General features: G+C 35.6%; 1 protein-coding gene across 3 annotated transcripts in view; it reads right to left on the bottom strand.

Annotated features, from left to right (window-relative positions):
- CEP112 (centrosomal protein 112) overlaps positions 1-20517 on the bottom strand; it is a 171843-nt gene that overhangs the window by 140573 nt on the left and 10753 nt on the right. For all 3 annotated transcript variants that reach the window (XM_056330394.1, XM_056330410.1, XM_056330402.1), the window contains 3 exons: positions 18494-18568; positions 9451-9498; positions 9233-9310 (listed from right to left, as the gene is read on the bottom strand). In XM_056330394.1, the coding sequence (XP_056186369.1) occupies positions 9233-9310; positions 9451-9498; positions 18494-18568 (201 nt within the window). The remainder of the gene's footprint in view (positions 1-9232; positions 9311-9450; positions 9499-18493; positions 18569-20517) is intronic.

Genomic DNA, 20517 nt, shown 5'->3' on the forward strand with positions numbered 1-20517 from the left:
CAATAAAGGAGTATCTTTCAAATTAAAACCATACCAAACTGTGTCAACTGCATATCTGTAGTTACCAAATGTCAAACCTCATTCGCTAAGTTAGTCTCTATTTCCTGTTTTGTAACCTTGTGCGCTACTCTTCTACGAAGAGCCCTTTGCACTTCGGCTTTACTTTATTTATTAAACACATATTGACAAACAAAATCTGCTACAACAGTATCAAAGACCTTTGTAAGTTTTAGAGAAAATAGATGAAAACAACTTCATAAAGTCATTCACCTTGTTAGAAGCAATTAACTGCACTCATGCTCATCAGTTTTAATACGATTTATTACCAGTTAAAAGGTAGCAGAAAACATGAAATTTATGGCACATGACCATTCAGACAAAAAAAAAAAGTATAGCAATTTAGCAATTTTAGCTGTAGTTGAGCAGTCTGCAACTAGGTATGAAACGCAGCCATTGCTGTTGCCTGAGCATCATTCCTTTGGATTTCTGTCATTGTTTATTCTCCTTACAAAGAGTATGAGGCAATTAAACCCTAAGGCCATGTAAACAATACTGATGTCAAACATCTGTGCTGTCCCTGTTATTTAAAGCCATGGAGGGTGGTATCAACAGAACTGCTTTTATGTGCCTAGTCACACTTTCTTCCGAATTTCAAAAAAAACCCCACACCACCAAAACCAGCAAATAGTTACCTGAAAATGAGGTTTCCTTCTATCACTGTCCTATATTTTAATAGCACAGGTTAAGTGCTACAAAACTTTAAATCATAACTGTCAGAATCTAACCTGTAAGTGTCATAAATCTTTGGGGGGCGGGGGGGGGGAGTGATACTTCAGGTTTTCATGACAAGACAAGCATTCATCTTGTCACCACTTACAAAAAATTTGTAGAAATATTTAAATACCTGATTTAAAAGTAAATCAATAAGGAGACTAACAATATTAATTGGAGATAGCTTTGAACTACTGATCCCTATTCACTTGTCTTCATTACAGGGATCACCCTTAGGCCAGAGGTGGCATCTTGAAGGTTTAACATCCATCAGAGAGTTTTTTTGGATATTTGACAAAACAGTACTTGTTGCTTGCCAGATTTTTTTCCAAGTCTATGAATATACGGGGGAGGGAGGGAGGAAGCGAGGAAGGGGGAGAAGGATGTAAACCATAAACGAGAACTTCAAAGTCAAACTAACAATGTAGAACAATGACTCGTACATCTTACAATATATGACAAAACTTATTTGTCTTGGTGTTATGCAGCTGCTAAAAGAAATCAGTGCACAATACAAAGCTTTGATATTTTCTTAAAAGAAAAAGGTTTCTTAAAAAAACAACCAAACAAAAAACCCAAACAAACCCCCCACAAAAAACAACAAACAAGTAGAACTTTCTACCCATCATGTTTACTCAACTTTCGCATCCAGGGTTAAAAAAAATAAATATCACTAATTTATAAACAATAAACAATAGTGTTTTAAACAATACAGGCAAGCCAAGGCAGGAGATACTGTACTTGAGAAACATTCAAGATTTATTATACATAAAGACATGCTGACTTCAGACAAAATAATCTGGAATAGTCTCTCTCACATCATAATTAACAAGCTATCTTTTTTCACTGTGTTATTTCTGTATCTTAGACTGTATCCTCAAAAGGTTTTAAGATTAGTTTTGAGGTATAGTCATACTTCTAACATTCAGAACAATTTAAGAGTCAGAATAACCACCAAAATATCATAAACTCAATGGCATGAAAAAAAGGAAACATATTTTATAACAATTTATTAGAACAGAAGTCTCTACATTAAGTATAAAATTGAATCACATTGGAACTAATCTTCCATTTTCAAACTGAACTGCTGAAAAACTTGCGCTCAGTTTACAGTATGTGGAAAAAACACTGTTCGCTTCCAGCTTCATTGCATTCAGATGTCTGTCACGCAATACAGAACTTAACAACACATCTCATATTTAATGAGCAGCTTCTACATACTTACTCAAACAATTCTAAAGATCAGCATCTACCCCTGAAGTGTTTTTAACTGAAGAGAGAAATGCATTATAATATGAAAAGAAAGCAAAAAGGGTAAACCATGTAAGACTCATTCAGAAATACACTTCATCTTTCACACATGGATGAATGTGGTGATCATCTTCCCTTCTCACGACATCCAAGAGCTGGAAAATCTTCACAATTAAAACAGGCAAAGTACATTAGGAGAGAAGACTTATTGATGTTCTGGGCCTATAGCACAATGAAATGTGTGTATCATGACAAAAGTATCAAATGTGACCACAGGTCTTAAAAGCACGAGCAGGTTTGATTTCCCTGCAAGTGCAGCCTGTTCCAGGAGCACACGGTGCAGGAGAGTTTAGCCAGCTTTACTCGAAGTCTAAAAGACAGGTAAGAGGCAAAATTACTTTCGAGAAGAATTAAGACCATCAAGCCTGTGTTGTTCACTTAAACCACTTAGAATAAACCCTCCTGAGGGATAACAGGTGAAAAAGTCTCAAGACTTGAACAAAGCACAAGACAGACATGATGTGGATGACCTTGTGTGTAACACTTCACTAAATTCCAGGAAGGCTAAAACCCAAAGATGTAAGCTGTGCCAAGGTAAAGCAACGTAGCTCTACAGACAGTCTTGCAGACCTACCAAAACTCCTTACAAACAAGCAAGGTATAAGGATGAACATCTTGTTGAGAACAAAATAAAATACATCATTGAGAAGATTGCTTTTCTTCACAGGTTAAGATTTCAAGAGGAGCTGCAGGTCCCAAAGGGGTACCTGCTGCATCTCCCTGAGCTTCAGCTTGGTCCCCTTCATAAATGGGGGTCTATACAATAAAGAACTATTCTTTTGAGTTTTTGACATGAAGGATTTTTATGATATGCAAAGGAGATTCTTTTAAGTATCAAAGATCATTATTTCTCACTGTTTCGGATGCAGACATTTCCCAAAAATGTCCAGAGAGGGTGGGGTGGGGATGGCGGTGTATAATTTTGCCACCTAGCTGGTTTCACATGATTGAAATTTCCAAGGTTCTATTGGACTTCAAGAACACATCCTATAAATTAAAGGAAGTCATAAATAATATTTTTCCTAGTGGAACATTACACACAATAAAAGCAGGTCTTCCATCTGGAATTCACATTAACATCGGGGGTTTTTTGCCTGATGTTTTGTACTCATCCCTCCGAGTGTAATGCAGAAATAAAAAAAAATATTTCTAACTACATTTTGAAACAGTAATCAATAACTGCTCCAAATTCTGCATTGAATATCATCAATATTTTTATTCAACGCAATGCCTAAAGTGAAATAAATATCTGGTAAAGTCTCTGTTGCAAAGAGCTTACAGTCCAGACAAACCAGAGATTGACTGAAAGAAAAGCAGTATCAAACAAGTGAAACGTGCAAGCCAGAAATTAGAATGTAAAAAGACCTTTTATAAACATGGCATTTTGCCCAGATTCAAAGGTCCTTCCACAAAAGTCTATGTTTATGATCTGGACTATATTATTTGACCTAACAAACATTTATACTTCTCTCCACAGATCTAACCTTCTTTGTATCTTTGCTCTTTAAAAACACTACAACTGCTACTTCCAGTTACAACATTTTTACAGAGTACTCTTTGAAGTGAAACTAGATATTCACTTAAGTAAAAAATTAATATGATATTGCCCCATTTTTATAGCCACTAAAAATGAAAGGCTTTGTCCTAAATCAAATCATACCAGACTTCCCCCATCAAGAAAAAGTCTGACTTTTCAAATGACACAGAACATTAATAGACATTTGTTGTATACAGAAAAATAATTGAATGGACAATTGTTCTCATTCATATGTAAACGTCATTAGTCTCTTTCAAGAGACAACAATGTATTTTTCACAGATTTCCAAGTTGGGGGTAGTGGGAATAGGGAGAATAACATACAGTTTGTATCCCAACAACTGCAATAGCTTGAAATGGTATTTTCACTCTAAAGGATATTTTATATAGCTAGTAAACATAGCATGCATATTAGCACCACAGCACAATATATTACAAAACAGCTTTATTTGGAGTGGCAAGTGCCCCACTTCCGTACATAACAAACATGTCTGCCACTAGTAGCAGAGACTGACACCAGTAAGTACCAAAATAAGTTCAAAATATGTTTAGAAATTGTGAAAGCTTACATGTGGTAATAACTTATTAGATGCAATTTCTCAAAAGACTGCTCAAAAACACAACAAAACATCTCTTCAATTGCCAGCACTGAAAACTGAACCCAGATAAACCTTGCAAACGTGCAGAAATCATACAGATTTCAAAGGCAGTTAGTAAAACCCGAGTATAACAGAAGAGTAGACACTACTTGAAAACTTTGTATTACTACATACAGTGCAAGTCCAGTGAAGTAAATGAGTCTGTATACAGTCAAAAACACCTACTTTCTCTCCCCAGTGTTATTCTTTTTTTAATATGTTTTATTTCAGCAGCTACTGAACTTTTTACACTCATTTCAGGATCTCCTGAAACAGACATTAAAACTGTACTCCTACCTTTATTTCACAAGTGCAACATGCAGCAATAACAGTGGATAGTACCTACTTTTCCTAGTCAATACCTTTTCTCCCTTAAAAACCAGGATCTATACATGGTTTAAAAAAAACCACAAACAAACCCAAAAAACCACACAAAAAAATTTCTTTTTTTTGAGAGACAGACAGACACTTTGAGGTAGAGATTAATCATGCAGCAAAAGATTAATTCCCAGCTGCTTGGCAACCATCTGGACAGTCAACTGGTTAAAACACTAGTTTGAATTGCTAACCTACCTCTTTGATCTTTCTCAATGTCTCTAGCACATATGTGCAATAATTAAAGACATAGTTCACAAAATATTGCAAAAAAAAATAACTGTACATGTACATATCTATCTCCACGACCAGACCAATTAGTATTGGGAATTATAAATCACAAGCCAGTTTATGAAAACATGTCTCATCCTGACACAGACTGTATGTCTCACACCAGTCTAGCAATAAAATAAAGTTTGGGGTTTATTACGTTACATTCTGAAGAGTTATCAAAGCAAGACAGGATGCAATTTCCTCACACGGAAGACAATGGACAACTTGCATATGTTCTTAGGAACAGGACATTAATCAGCCAAGAATCATGCTAACAGAAGTCAAGATTGCTGAGTTTTTAAAACATGAACTAACAGATTCCTATTCAGAACAATTACTCGGTGGTGAGAATCAGTTTACAACTGAATTCTCAATATAAATCAGACACCACATTCAAACTAGACATCGGATTTGTGGATAAAAGGAGAAAATTCAAATGAACCAGATAATAGTCAAGTTCACAACACACACGGCTTGGAATATTTTTAAGGGAATAAAACCAGTATTTTCAGAACCAAGTTGTCATAAGAAAAAAAGTTACGGAAAAGTGAAAAATCAAGATGAAAGTAATAATGTCATATCTGCCTTTTTGCATTTTCTTGTCCCTTCCCATGGGACACACCTGTGTGAACAGGAGTCAACATACATTCCTACATTTTAACAAGAATATTCACCAGAATTAAAAAACTTAACAATTCTTACTCCTTGGAAAACAGCAAGACATTTCTGAGCAGAAGTATGACAGGAACAGTTCTGGATTAACAGGATGACAAAAGAAGGGGAACAGTAAAGGAAGAGAAGTGGAAGTGAAGAACAGAGGGATCGGATGAAAAAAAAAATTCCAACACACACAGGTCCAGTTATTTTAAGAGTCAAGTTTTGGGCCCACCTACAGATACCTTTGGAACTCAAATGCTTCCAGAAAGTCCATCAAAAACACTTTCATTATTAGTAAATACCTTGGAGTTTAAAAGGCATAAACAGGACCACCAGCCCCATTACATGCCTAAGTATGTTCCTTTAGCTATATTCAGCTTTCCTAGTTCGATGCACATATGTATCTATATCCATCTAGCAAGCAGATTTAAACTCTAGAGACATACATACACATTAGCACACAAACACTTTTCTTCTATTACAATACAGAAGAGAATAATATTGATATATTTTGTTAATGTTCTTGGAAGATGTGAACAAAATAGCTGTTTTCAGTGAGGAAAAATATCAAATCCATGATGTAGCTAAAAGCACAATGTTAGTTTTAACACTGGTAAAAATTAATTTTAACTTTAATTACAGTAGTCCTACTTTTAGGATACTGTCTCCATATTAGTTTTATTTATTGCTTTTAATTTGGCATGCATGAAACATTTATGCATTTAAATACTTTGTTATAGAAGAGAGCAATTAAGAGGAAGAAATCAAATCCAAAAGGGCAGTGCTCACTGATCACCATTCTCCTCCTAACTGCCGGGACACATATTTTTATGTTCAAGTATTTGGGTTTTTTCTTCCCCTAAAATCCCACCTCTTTTCCAGCAAATGTTATTCACTCTCCCTCCCAAGTTCCACAACTTACTTTCCCCCCCTGCATTCTTTCCTCTACATTTTACGTATGGTCCCTTTTGGGGAAAATCTGAATCACAGCCCTTATGCAATTCTCTCCATTTCAAGTTACTATCTCTTGCCAGATAAGTGAGAAGCACAGTAAATCTGCTGCTTTCAACACCTTAAATTCAGAACACTTCTAGCCAGACCAAGACTTAACTATAACATCATCACTTTAGCATGCTGATTTTATCTTAACATTAATATATCACTAGATCCCAACACTTCTGGTGTAGTAAAACTACATACACAGCTTGATAGTCTTTATAAACAAAATTTATGTCACGCAGCAAATGAGAGTGTTCACAAAAAAAAGGAGAAAAACATAAATAAAGATTAAGATGATAAAGGTTCTAAATAGTTTTTTAAAAAGGCTGCATCTTAAAAGACAGCATTTGGGAATACATTAAAAAAAATCACTTCTTTCATCTTACTTCTGGTACTCAATCCATGAAAATGCATTGGTTCTGTTTTTCTGAAAAATCACAAATAAGAACTATTTCTTTCCCCCCTCCTATGCTCCATGGAGTATTGGGTGGCATTCAGGATGACCAAAGGTGAAGTTCAAAGGGACACTTTTTCCTATTTATCAAGATAAGCCAGTCATGCCATCTGTTCTGTTTTGCTGTACTGCTGAAAACTGATACATCCCTGTTTTGTTGCATCTTCCTGGTCTGAACTTGTATTTCAGTAATGACAGTTTCCCAAACGGTTTAATCCATGTCAGAAGTATTCAGGGAAAATCCGACTAAAAACCAATGCCTGATGATATTCACATTTTCATAAATCTGTGATGTGGTTATCATTGAAAAGAGCCATGTGTTTAGCATTACAGAATCAAAACAGGTGCAGGAATGGTTTATGAACAAAGGTCTAAAGGTTAAAAGCAGAAACCCACAGTTATCCTATTTTATGTTCTCCCATTCTACTACAAAGCGGTTGAAAACAGTTAAGGGTTTACCAAAACTCTTTTGTACAGCACTATTTTTCTGCTAATACATTTACATTCTATAAATGAAAAGGCTTTACTCTTAATTGAGCTTCACAAACAGAATAAGATGAAAACACATTTAAGTTCTCTACTTAATAGCACACACATGGTGATTGCGAAATACTGTCTATAACCTTTCCAGTTTAAACCAGCCCACAGTTGAGTACCATTAGCAAAGAGTACTGGATTTTTACTATGTGGTTTAGAGGATTTTCCACTGAACTAGCAAAGTATTCGTTGAGTAGTTTCTGTGGCTACTTGGCATGCATTCCTGTTTATTTAATTTGAAAATATTATTTAAATGACAACATTGTGCTTTCAATTTATTTATTTTTTGGTCTATTTTCACATCTTATGAAACCTTGCATCATCCTGAGGCAATGGTGGTTTGAATATTGTCAATACAAAAGAACAGTCAATATTAGAGCAGAGCAGAGAGAGTGAAAGGCACATGTATTGTGCAACTGCCGTATCAGGCTGCTTGTTTAAACACCAAACCAGGCCGCCAGCTAGCAACATAAAGCAGACTGTCATATACATTACTTCATTGACAATGGAAGTATCTGCAGAACAATTTACCCTCCCCTGTATCTCAGTTAAAGACTTCTTCTGAAGTGTCTTGAAAATAACTTCAGGACAGTTCTAATTCATAACTGTTCTTACAACCACCCAAGTAAAAGGAGAGACAGTTTCATGGCTTGTAGATGATGCCCCCTCCTTTCCCACTCGTACGTATTTGGAGCCCTGTGTAGGTCGAAGTCCATGTCCATAGCTTGGGAACCGTTTACATATGCCTCGATTTTCCAAGAGCTTACGGATGAAAACAGAAATTTGAAGGGCAAAGAGAGAAGGGGTGGGATTTGGTTTGTTGGGGCTTTTTTGCTTTGATTTGGTTTTTTGTTTGGTGGTTGGGGGGGGGGGGGTTGATTCATTTTCCTAATACATAACTGAATTTCCTTTCCTGAAGCTTGGTCTACCAGAGTATTGATTAACTGATTGTACACACACACACACAAAAGTAATGCTCACATGGTTTCAGAATAATCTGAAATATCTATGTGCTAAACATAGCGCATTTGAGTTGTATCTCATGACTGATGTTTTAGAGAAACTGAGTAGTTTACGACAAAAGTATCATAGGCATACAACTTCCTTAAGCTGTGGCAAAGGTGAAAATGACCACAAAACTTTACTTTTGTACCTGTTCAAAACAAAATTACACAGTATAAGAGAATCAGATTAGGCACGCTTTGGCAGTAATCTCACCAATTAACAACACTCAAAAGAAATAATACAAAACCCTATATGAATAAAAATGAAATGGAGCTAAATGAGGCAAATGTAGAAATAACATAGGTCTTAATAGAAACAAGGTCTAGATCTGCAGATTTTTAATGGTATATAGAAAGCAAACAAAAATCCTCACTAAATCAAGGGTTTCATTGCTTCTGTTTAAAGGTAGTTGGGAAAATTCCCAGAATTCAAACTCTTCTACACTAAAATTTCCTTTAAAGGAACAGTAAATGTGTTCAGAAAGGCTGTCTTATTCCCTAATTGGGAAATACATTAAGTATTTAATGAAAAGCCCTGTCACTTCAGCAAAAATTCTCTTACATGAGATTTTCTGCTATAACAAACCGCTTTGTGAATACTTAATTTCCAAAGAAAATGCCCTAATACTAATTTGGGTGTAATTTTCTTTTTCTAAAAAGACCAAAAAGAATCTTACCTCTTTTTCATGCATTCGAAATAGTGTCTGTTCATCACGGAAAGTGCTACTTTTTCCTAGGCCAAATTTGGGTGTCATCTATTGAATGAGAACAAGTTGAAAACAGCTGATTAAGTTCAAAACAGTAACTCCAAGTAAAATCAATCCCAACCAGAAATGAAAATTATTAGGCATGTTTTCTCACTCTTATAAAATATCAAGGGAATATAAACACCTACCAAAGACATTGGCATCGGTTTTTCTCGCAAGTATCTTGGATTTTCTAACTGAAAAACAAGTTAGAGAGAAAGTAATCAGGTCAGTTATGCCTCATTTTTTCTTACAACACTAAGAAATATCTCCAAGTATTAATAAAAGTTTGCAATGACAACTTTGGTTGCATCCTTTGAGAGGTAATCTGTATCAGCAAGGATGCACTTAACACAGTAACTATATTTATATATAACACCGTAACTCAAAAGAACAACAGTAGAAGGGATTTAAGCATGCCTTCAGACATACACACCAGCTCAATCAAATTTTCTAGTGGAAAGCAGGTTTTATCTATTAAAACACAGTTAATCTGCAAATAATCAAAATAGCACTGTCCCTAGATACATGTCTGTAACCTACAAGTAACACACAATTTTCCAGGGCGTAATTCTTTCTCCTTTAGAACATTTCAGCAATCCTTAAGAAAAGCACTCAGCAGAATGCAAAGGTCCAATAACATACTGCCACCTTTTACAAGTTATGGAAATAGAAAATCCTTGTAAGAGATCATTCTGTTGGACATTAAAATTTTAAAACTTGCTGAGTAGGTAGTGTTTCCTAATGCAAATGGATCAAAAATCGCACCTCCCCCCCCCCCCCCAAAAAAAAACCTTCAGTGGTTGTAAAAATGCCATCAATGCATGTTTTAAAAGAATTTGGCAGTGAAATAGATAGTTTATGCAAAAGATTTCCAGCTTTATTGTATAATTTTTCATTTAAATCAGTGTAAAGCTAGAATAAATTTACAGATTACAGTGATTTTCATCTAGTCTTTTTGAAAAACTACAGTTTGACTGCATTGAAACTATATCCACACATGTAAGTCATAGAGACAAAACATACGGAAATAATTCATTAACACTACTGTATAATTAAAGCAGCTCTTTTAATCACTATTTTTAAGAACTGAATACAAAACATTGTTCACAACCCACTTCCTCTATCAGACAGCTATATCTTTTTAATTTTCTCAGACGATGAGGCTCAAACATCACATCACAGAGAATGCGTAACACCCAAGAAAAGCTTCCAAGGGTATAATCTTGTAAAATGTGGCAGTGAGATTTGGAATATGAATGTGACTAATTCACTTCTTACAACATTTAGTCTACTTTTTTTTTTTTAAGATTAAATTGATCTATGAGGCAGGCCAATCTATCAAATGCTTGCACCTTCCCCAGTACTATGAAATAAATTTGTGTTGAATTTATCAGTGAAAAAGAGGCTTAATCCCTCTGAAATTTCAATTTGATACAGTATTATTCATTTCCTGTCCTAAAAGGTTATGTAGGATTTCTATATGCTGTGCAAGAGTTGTCATATTTCACCCAAAAGTAGTTGTAGGTATTCACATTTAACATATACATTCAATTTCAATGAATAGTATTATCTAATATTTTAATACTGTAGCTGAAAGTATAAGAACACCAGTCATCTAACAAATAACCTATTCCTCTTTATTGTCAATGACTTCACTAAAACACATGCATTAAACTTCCTTTCATATAAAACATCCTAGATTGTTTTTATTTCAGTGGGTTTTGGTGTCTTTTTTTGACTACGCCACAATGACTGGCATACAAAAAACATGAGTGGACATGAGTGAATAAAGGAATCCTGCATGAACCTACTGCAAAAAGAAAAAAAAAATATAATTTTGGACACAGAAGAGGAGAATGGTGAGGAGAGGAATACAGGAGTGAGAACATCACAGGACATTAACCACAGAAGATAGATAACAGTGGAGGGGGATAAATAAATAATCAAGAGAGGGAGGAAGTCAAAAGTACAGACATTCTAAACCAGAAAAAATTAGGAGGATTTTCTTTGTCCGACATGCGTACCTGCAAGAGTATTTTCTGTCTATAATTCTCTGGTTTTACTCTTCCTTCTAGGTCATTTCACCTACTTGCCCATGCCCCCCACACACCTCACCACCACCTGCACAGATAGCCCAGCACTAAAGGCAACTTGCCAAACGCTCAAGGCAGACGCCTGATCTGGCTCCCCAGAAAACAGAGCAGCAGGTAACTCGGAAAGCCTTCACCAATAGCTTTCGCAGAATTCCAGCAGGTAAGGCTGCAGAACCACATTTCAAAGGCATAACTATTTTCCAAAAGCCCCCTCTCTTATGCAGAATGAATGCAGTCACCCTTTACTTTTGCTTTTTTAAAGCTAAAGATCATTGTAAATATTTGCAATTAATTCAAATACTTTATCTGACCGTGAAATGTTTACAGTCTTCATTTCAAACCCAATGTAAAAAGCTAAGGTATATCTTACTTGTTTATGAGAAAGAAGGAAAATGTGTCTCTAATACTTTGTATGGCTTTAGTCTTGCATTTTTTGATTTTGTAACAGCAGCCATATGTGCTTTGAAGTTAAATGTTCCCACTTTGTTACTTGTTGTGGATTATATCCACTTAAACTGATCTGTAAACATTTAATGCCTCAACATTCATTCTTTTCATGCTGGTCTTCTGCAAAACTTCTTGTTCTCAAAATTATACCACATTAAAGAGGGAATATCACAATAAAGAATGCCCAAAAAAGAAAAAAGCTTGTATTTATGAGAAACATGCAAATTTAAAAATAACAAGCAAAAGGTCAAAGACAAACCAAAATACATATGTATGAAACTGAAGGACGGCCATGAGAAGAACAGTAAATCACATGCTTTTTTAAGACTATGAACCAAATAAATGTCATCATGAAAGACATCTTTATTTGAACTAGAATTGAACTCTAACTTCTAAATACCACTTCTTAACAAAAATGGCATTTTGAATTTCTTTGTAGAAAAGATTCTGGATTCTCCTGTTCTATTATGCCGTCAAACCGACAACAAACCATGTTTCAATTTGTGAGGACTAGCATGGTCACCTTCTAGTACTTGAGTCCTCATAAACCAGAGTTGGGAAGGCTTTGGGTGATCAGATCCCCACTAAGAGATCCCTATTACTTAAGAGGAGTTATCTACTTCATGAAAATATAGTTATCCTCCTAAATTGAAAGAGGTATGGCAGAAGTCTGCATAAAAACACAGATTCCAAAACTGAATTGGAGGCAAATTAGCTGCAATTTTTAACTTTAGTATTTTCAGTTTCTATTTAACACCACCTACAGCAGTCAAAATGAAACATTTTTGCAGTATACAATTCATAAGCTACCACTGCAAGCAATGAGTGAGGCAGTGATAAAAGTAAACTGAGCTGAAATGGTTTCCCCCAAAATCAAGAACAGTGCAGAAAAAGCACAATTTACAATTTTGAGCACTAAGTACCTGCACCAGACTCATCCTCAGACATCAACTACATTTCATCCCTCAGGCTGAAAATAGTGCAAAAACTTGGTATCTGTCATGTATACCAAAGCTTCTGCTCTTTTGACACAGTAAATACCACCACAATGACAACGTTAATGTTATGCTTCCATTCTACCCCTTCCAAAGTCGCATTTCGTTCTTTGGAAGATGTTTATCAAGGTACACTTATCTTCAGTAATGCATGACTGTAGCTTATTACAGTTCGGTAACAGAGTCAGAAGGTATGTTGTATGTATTAAGATTCAGGGAAAAAAAACCACATTTGGAACAGCAGACTTGTTGCACATTCCCCCTTAAGCTTCTTCAAAGAGAGAATGTGATTGTTTTCAAAACAAGGATGGAAAACACACACATGAAAGAGTTAAGAACACTTAAGATTTTGAAATGGTAAACAACTAAACTGAACCTTGCCCTAAATTCTTACTTTAATCTAACAAACCCAGCTAGCATGTTCCCTACAGAAATAACTGCTGAGTAGCTTCAGGAAATTTGAGTAAGGACATTCTTATCTAACATCATAATTTGTAGGGAAGTTCACTTTAATGCTGCTTCTGCAGTCTTAGTGGAAGGACATTAAAGCACATGAAGATTGTTTGTCAGCATAGAAGTTGAATTTATTTTTTGAAGTCACAACATCACTTGGAGTTCACTGTGGGAAAGTTTTTACAGTGTTGCTGCCCTCCAACACCACAACATATACAGTAGGTATGTTTATAGTAAGCAGACAGACTAAGAAACCAAACAAAAGATAATCAAATGGTTTGTACAGAAATGGTTGAGCTTAACTAGACTGGAAAGACACAGGCAGATGTGAGCCAAGTACACAAAACAGGCATACCATACACTGCTGCTGCAGCCACCCAAGAACTCTCTGTGCTTGCGTCTGCTTTAACCCTGCGTTATATGTAATTTCTGCAAGAAAGGAGAATGTAATGCCAGCCACTGACCACAGAATTTCTTTGGTCTAAGTCCTCTTAAACCTTTACTAAGCAATAACGTTTCCCATGATAAATTCTTCTGGGCAAGTCCTGAGGGTCCAGGGATGAAGACCCCACACCACTTCTGGAAAAAGCTAAACAGTTAATTCTTGTCCTGGCTGAATTCCGGTGATGAAAAATTACATTTTCCCTGATTAAAACCCCCTTTGCGAGGGTACAATCTCTTTGTATGTTTTTTACCTAAAACGGAAGTGCTGAATTTCCTGGGATGTTTAAAAGAGTTACTTTGTCACACCTAAAATTGGCTACAATGACAAACAAAGCTGGATCAGAAGCATCATGAAACATATATATAGGCAGGTCAGGTAAGAATATGCAGGGGTTCAATTCATTGCTGTTCCTTTACACAAAATTTTCTATCCAAACATTATGTTTGTCTACAGTTTAAAAAGCTTAACTACAAGAGGAAAAAATAAGAAGGGTGTTGGGGAGTAGGGGTGTAGCAAGTTTAATTCCACGATCCAGCAAGCTTCTTTTCCCGATATTAAATATATTTCACAATATTTCTATTATTTTTGAGATATAACTAATGTGAAGTTGAGGCTGTCCCTAAACAGCTAAGGAATGACAAAGAAAGTTCAAAGCGGCAACACAACCAAAGATTACTTGCATTTGTCTGCTCAACTCCTGGCTCTGAAACTTTTCCCTTTGAATGGCAACACAATAGGATTTCTTATTTTCTACAATGCAAACGCAACTTCAAGGAATGAACACTTAATAAAGGATAGTGCCCACATCAGTTTAGATAAGAGTCAATAAAAGCTAAGAAACACACATTTTATAATGTATTTTAAATTACTTATATTAGTATTCCATGTATGAAAAGCAAATTTATCACAATCAAACCTCAACTTAAAAAAAAGAAACCAACATTTATTCATGCATGACTAGAATCTAAAGAACTTGAACAATAAAATGTTTGATAGAGATAATCAGGAATGCTGCGAGGCAAATGGAAAAAATTATTTTATTACTCACGGGAAGCAACAATATTTGCAAAGTAAGGCAGCAGTCTTACTTCCTGCATAAAAAATGTTATTACTACTAATAACAAATATCTGAAGCCTCCATATTACAGTCTCCTAAGATTTGACGTCTCTGCTTAATAGAGAAATAATAAAAATTATTTCCCAAAACTTTCTACAATACTTTTAATTATAAAAGTATCTCAGCCACTGATGTAAGCATATAATAAAAAGTGAAAACACATTCAGTCTGTGACCTTAAAAATACACAACCTTTGAAGACAATGAAGTTTACAATACATCAAAGTAGAAGCCCAAAAGATAAGCAGTTTATAACGGTCATTATAATCCAGACAAACTATACTGGAACAGTGAAGGTGTAGCAACAACTCAAGCTGGAAGATGTTAACTTTTTTCACCTTTACGCAGAGCACCTATCTAGATACTTGCCGATTCTTGAATAAAAGCATATTCTCCACATATATTTGCTTGAAACAAAAATAGCTTCCTAAAATTTCAAGGATTGCTACCGACAAAAATCCTTGTATAAGGACTTGTCTGAAATTCCTAGGATTAGCTGTCACCATCACTGCAAAGAAAATGTATGGAAGCACACATTCTCTGCCAGACTAGCAACCTCGATTCAACATTTATTCCTTGACACACAAGAAAAACTAAAAATAAAAAAATCCACCACCAAAGAAATTTTGAAAAGCGTTTTAAAAACAACTGTTCTTTAGAGTAGGCAGTTGAAAGTGAAAGCTGTTCTGCATTTCCTAACTTTTCCCCATTCCTGAAATATTCTTTTGGGTCAAGGGTCTTCTGTATCTGAGGTGGGATCACTTAAGTTTCTCAAAATGGTCTGCAAATGTGGCTAGCAATTAAAAGATAGTGAGATGCTCCTACAGCAATGTAAATGCTTAAAATAATAGTCACATCTTACACTCAAACCTTCCAGATTATGACGTGCTGCCACCATTTAGTAAGCTCTTTTTTTTAATTATATATTCTTCTGTAAGCATGCAACTCTACTTAACACTTCATGACCGTTTGAGAACCCACTGGGGGCCGTGATCCATAGCAAGGAAACACTGCTCAACAGCAACTGCTGACAGACCGCTCTTTTACAACCTCAAATCCTCTTTGTCAAGTAACTCCCAACAAGTCTTATCAGGCAATCAAAGTCTCTCACTAGCGACTTGTTTAATTACCATCCCTGGAGAGGAGACTTGAAAAACTGATTTATGTGTCACGGTAGCCAATTTGTTATCCAAGAGAGCTCCCATATCAGTGGAGGATCATCATAGTTTAATAACCATCCATTATCAACACAATGTGATTGAAAACTGGAATTTCAATTAGAAAAAGAAATAAAAAACAAATAAAATTAAAGAGATAAGCAAGTAGGCAGATCAACACTGATATAAGAACGTTGGATATAAAAAGATTCTTTGTCAGCATCAATTGGAACAATTTGTAAAATGGCCATGAGCAAGTTTCCCCCTTAAGCTTTAAGAGCTCAAAGTATTAAAATTATCTGCACTTATAATCCAGGTATTTATGCAGCCCAAACATATAGAAACTGCAAGTGACTGCTTGCACATTGTCTGAAAGACACCTGCACAGTGCTTTTGCAAATTGGAGTTGACTGCTATCAAAAAGCTTTCTGAAGATCCAGTCTCCCCACCTTACAAAACTGCAGTTCCTAAAAACACACATTTGTTTAACTCTGGAAGCGCTAGAAGTGGTTCCTGTATTACCCTGTAAAAGACACGGAGTTCCAAAGAGCAATACCATGCACCCAGACCAGCATTTTCACTAAACTCCACCTTCAATTTGGAGAAAGCAGTCAGGCAGTTCCTGGATTGTCTCAAGGTCAAGACTTCCTTCTCTCTCAGAAGCAAAGCAAGCAAGCAATTTGCATTTAGAATGCAAAGAGGCACCAAAATGGCACGAGAAACACCAAGGACACAAAACAGTTAACATTTATGTTTTTACTGAAGAGAAGTTAGCCATCAATGCAAAACATTGGGTGTAATAGGCAAGATTTTCAAATGCTGTCATATCCCTCTGGGCTGAAATAGTGTAGAAAGAAGGAAGATTATTTGGTAACTGATTAAAATGACAACATGAAAATACATGACTATGTTTAAAAAAACAAAGCTGAAGTATTTCATTAGAAACAAGCTCTCATCCCTCCTAACTTCAGCTGCCCTCTCTCCCAAATACAACTGAGTGAGCTTTCAACCTGTGAGAGTAAGCAGAAAATGAGAAAGAAAAGAAAGAACAATCTTTATTAAAATAAGTGATCTTCATAAAATTAAATTGTTAAGAGGATATTAATCCTAATCAAACAGGTTAAAGATTTGGTGGTACAAGCAAAAGGGTTAAAAAAAAGACAAAACATCATGACAGAAAAAATACAGCAGAATACAGCTACAGAGAGATGGAACTTCACTGTGACCTTAATATTGTTGTGGACCAATACCACAGAAAATACAACCAAGGGGATAGTAGACTTAAAATAAAATTTGAAGTCATCTAATATGTCTAGGTCCAAAATATTTAGCTGTTCAGAAACACCACATAGATCAAGCCCCGTGTATTAAATTTGTACAAACATCAAAGAAAATTAACACAGGTTTGCATCAATCATAGCTAGCAATTTCTTCATCTCTCCTTTAAAAATGTATTTACTGCCTCACTGTATTTACCTCTTGAGTTTCACCAGCCCAAAAATATAGAGGATGTGTTCAAATCCTAAGAAAAGATGAAAGCTTGAGAATAGATTTGATTTTACAGCAGTGTTTTACAAAAGTGGTTTAGAGCCTAAAAAATTTTAATACAGATTAAATTCCTCCGAGATATAAACTTGGAAAGCTTTGGGAAGGTATCTTCTAAGTTTTTGCTGAGATCCAATAAACACTAGTTCTGAAGCTGTTGAGATGTCCAAGAAAGAACTCCTCCTTATCCTATCCACAGCAGATTCTCTTTCAGATACTTTAGTTTTGATGCATCAAAGTCAGGAAAAAATCTCAGCATTGTAGCAAAAGTACCATATTCACAAAAAAATTCTAAAGTCAAGGCCAAACAAGAACATGGGCCAAAGTGCTGCAGAAGCTTCCACAAAGGTAGATTCTTTCCTCAGCAAAACATTTGCAAAGACATGTTATTCTTTCCATGAGAAAAAGCCACAAAGCTGGTCTAAAGATTCTAATTATTAAAAGGAAAGGGGTGAACACACTGAAAGACTTCTTGAACAATTCCAAATGGAGCCAAACTCTGACAAAAAGACCTGTTAAGTTGTATTAATAGCTTGCAAATTATGTATTCCTTAAAAAAAAAATAAAATACAGAAAGGCAAGCTTTTCTTTCTCTTATACAAGCATAAATACAAAATTATGTTGTTGAGTTACCACGAAACAGTCTGAATTTCTACCAGAGTAAGACACTTGGTTTTGACCAGCAGGTATTGTTATTTTGCTTGATCTATCAGTAGCTATATTGAATACAATAGGATTATTATTGTTTACAAATGAGGCATTTTTAACATTTTCTTCTCAAAATGACATGCATTCATCATTAATTTTTCCAAGCTTTACCAATTCATTTCTAGAAGATGGATTCCTACATAAAGTTTTGTTGACTAAATTCAGATGCAGGCTACATTATTAAGGAGTTGTCATTTCAGGTCAATAAATAAGTACTCTGTTTATTTTACCCCAAGATTCCAACTATTGAGACGTGCTTCAAGGTCACTGTCATCCAAAGAACTGGTTTTTTTATGACGATGGTCCTGGAACATAAAAAAGTCAAAGAAAATATTAGAAGAGTTGGCAGATATATAGTCTAAAAAAAAAAAAAAGCTTCTCATTGACTTGGCCGTGCCTATGCTGCACTTCTTAGTAGTGTCACGATACCTCTGACAGCTTTAATCTAAATGGCTCAGTTACCAGTAGGATACTGTGCTAAGAAAGGAATTCAGATGATAAATTAGCCTGCCTCCTCACTTTAATTTTGTTCTTTATTTTATTTATTTCCAAAGCAACAGCCTCCTTTACAAAGAGTGAGTTTACTACACAAAAATCAAAATACTTTGTTCTTCAGGCAACATACTTTTTCTAGAAATGATCCATCTCAACAGTGTCTTTGTGGGGCTAATCCAGAATTCAGAGATCAGCCTTCAAATAAATTTAAAAAAACCCAAAACCAAAACAAAAAAACACAGCAAGGCAGCGATAGTTACAGTGGCTAGTACTGCCAAGGCGGAGGACTGCCTAACTCCTGCCCAGCTCAAGCCTGGGGTCCTCTTTGCAGAAAGAATTTCCAACATTCTGTAACGACTGTCGTTACTGTTGCGCCAGGCTATGTCTTTCAGAAGAAAGTTTTTCCTCTACGATAACAGTAACTACTGGTTGTATTTAATGTATTAAGTAGGGGAGCTGGTATAGAAAGTTTTCCTTAACTGAGATATAAGGCTATTTAAAAAAACAGAACAATGAAGCATGAATTACTTCGTCTCACCAAGTTTTGTCAGCAAGAGGTTTGTGTATTGGCATGCAAGCACCTCTTTTTTAAAACTGCTCATTCATTATGAACGTATAGTGAATGCAGCTTTGACTTCAGTTAATCAACACTTGGTTGAAGCAGTTCTTAATGTTTCTTAAAAGACTCCCTGTTCCTTTACCTGGGCCTGAATTATGCCAGAACATCTGTGCGTCACTGACAACAGAACAAGATATTATTTGTTCCAGCCAGCCAAACTTCCATCAAACTGTTTGGCAAAGCTAGAGAGGATTATTTCACTTAAAGGCCCTTTTAAAGCTGTAATCCCAGCAGAATCCAGTATATGGAGCTGAAGAACAATGAAGTGCAGTGATTTGTCTAATACTGCCCTGGAAGCCTGTGGCAGAGCCAGGAACAAAAACGAAGCAAAACAACAACAACAAAAAAAAGCCACCAACAACAAACCACGCCAACAAAAAAAACCCAAAAAAACTTTAAAGCCCCAAATCCAGGTTTCAGATGAAGGAAATCCTTTTCTTTACAATAACCATTCCATAAAAAATATTTCTTTAAGTAAAACAAACAGGAAACCAATAAGGAGAAATTTAGTAAATCCAGCATCTGTTTTATTTTTTATTTTTCATTATGGCATTTCTTTTTAAAATTACATTTGTATATATACAACCAAGACACACAAGTACATTCATACCAACCAGAGCCTAGAGCAGAGACATTCGATTTTTGCCCACAGACCATTTGCAGCCTGCCACAACAAAGCATCCCCTTGCTAGTTCTCTATTCCAAATGCATAGCAGAACACAAATTTCCTCTGAAAGACAGACCTCACAACCAAGCTTCCAGTTTAACCCACTTGCACTTCATGTCCTCATAAATTCTTGATTGTGCTCAGTAAAGAAGGGTAAGAATAATCTATATGAATTGCTCAGGTGTCAACAGCCCACTTCCAGCTGCAATATTTCTAAACTTCCTCTGATACAATCAAAAAATAAGTGTGGGCAGACCTACAACAGACATACAGCAAATTCAGTGTTTCAGGGAGGAATGAGAGCTGTTACAGATGCACTGGTTGTGGTAAAAGAATCGTACGAGACAGACCTCTCCAATAATAAAGACTAGACACTACAAGGCTACAGTACACATTTGTGAAGGAAAACAGCATACTAGTTGATAACATATTTGTCAGGAGTAAATTTCAGTTTAAATGCCTGCAATTACACA

This window comes from Falco biarmicus, chromosome 1, assembly GCF_023638135.1.
Source record: "Falco biarmicus isolate bFalBia1 chromosome 1, bFalBia1.pri, whole genome shotgun sequence".
Lineage (NCBI taxonomy): Eukaryota > Metazoa > Chordata > Aves > Falconiformes > Falconidae > Falco > Falco biarmicus.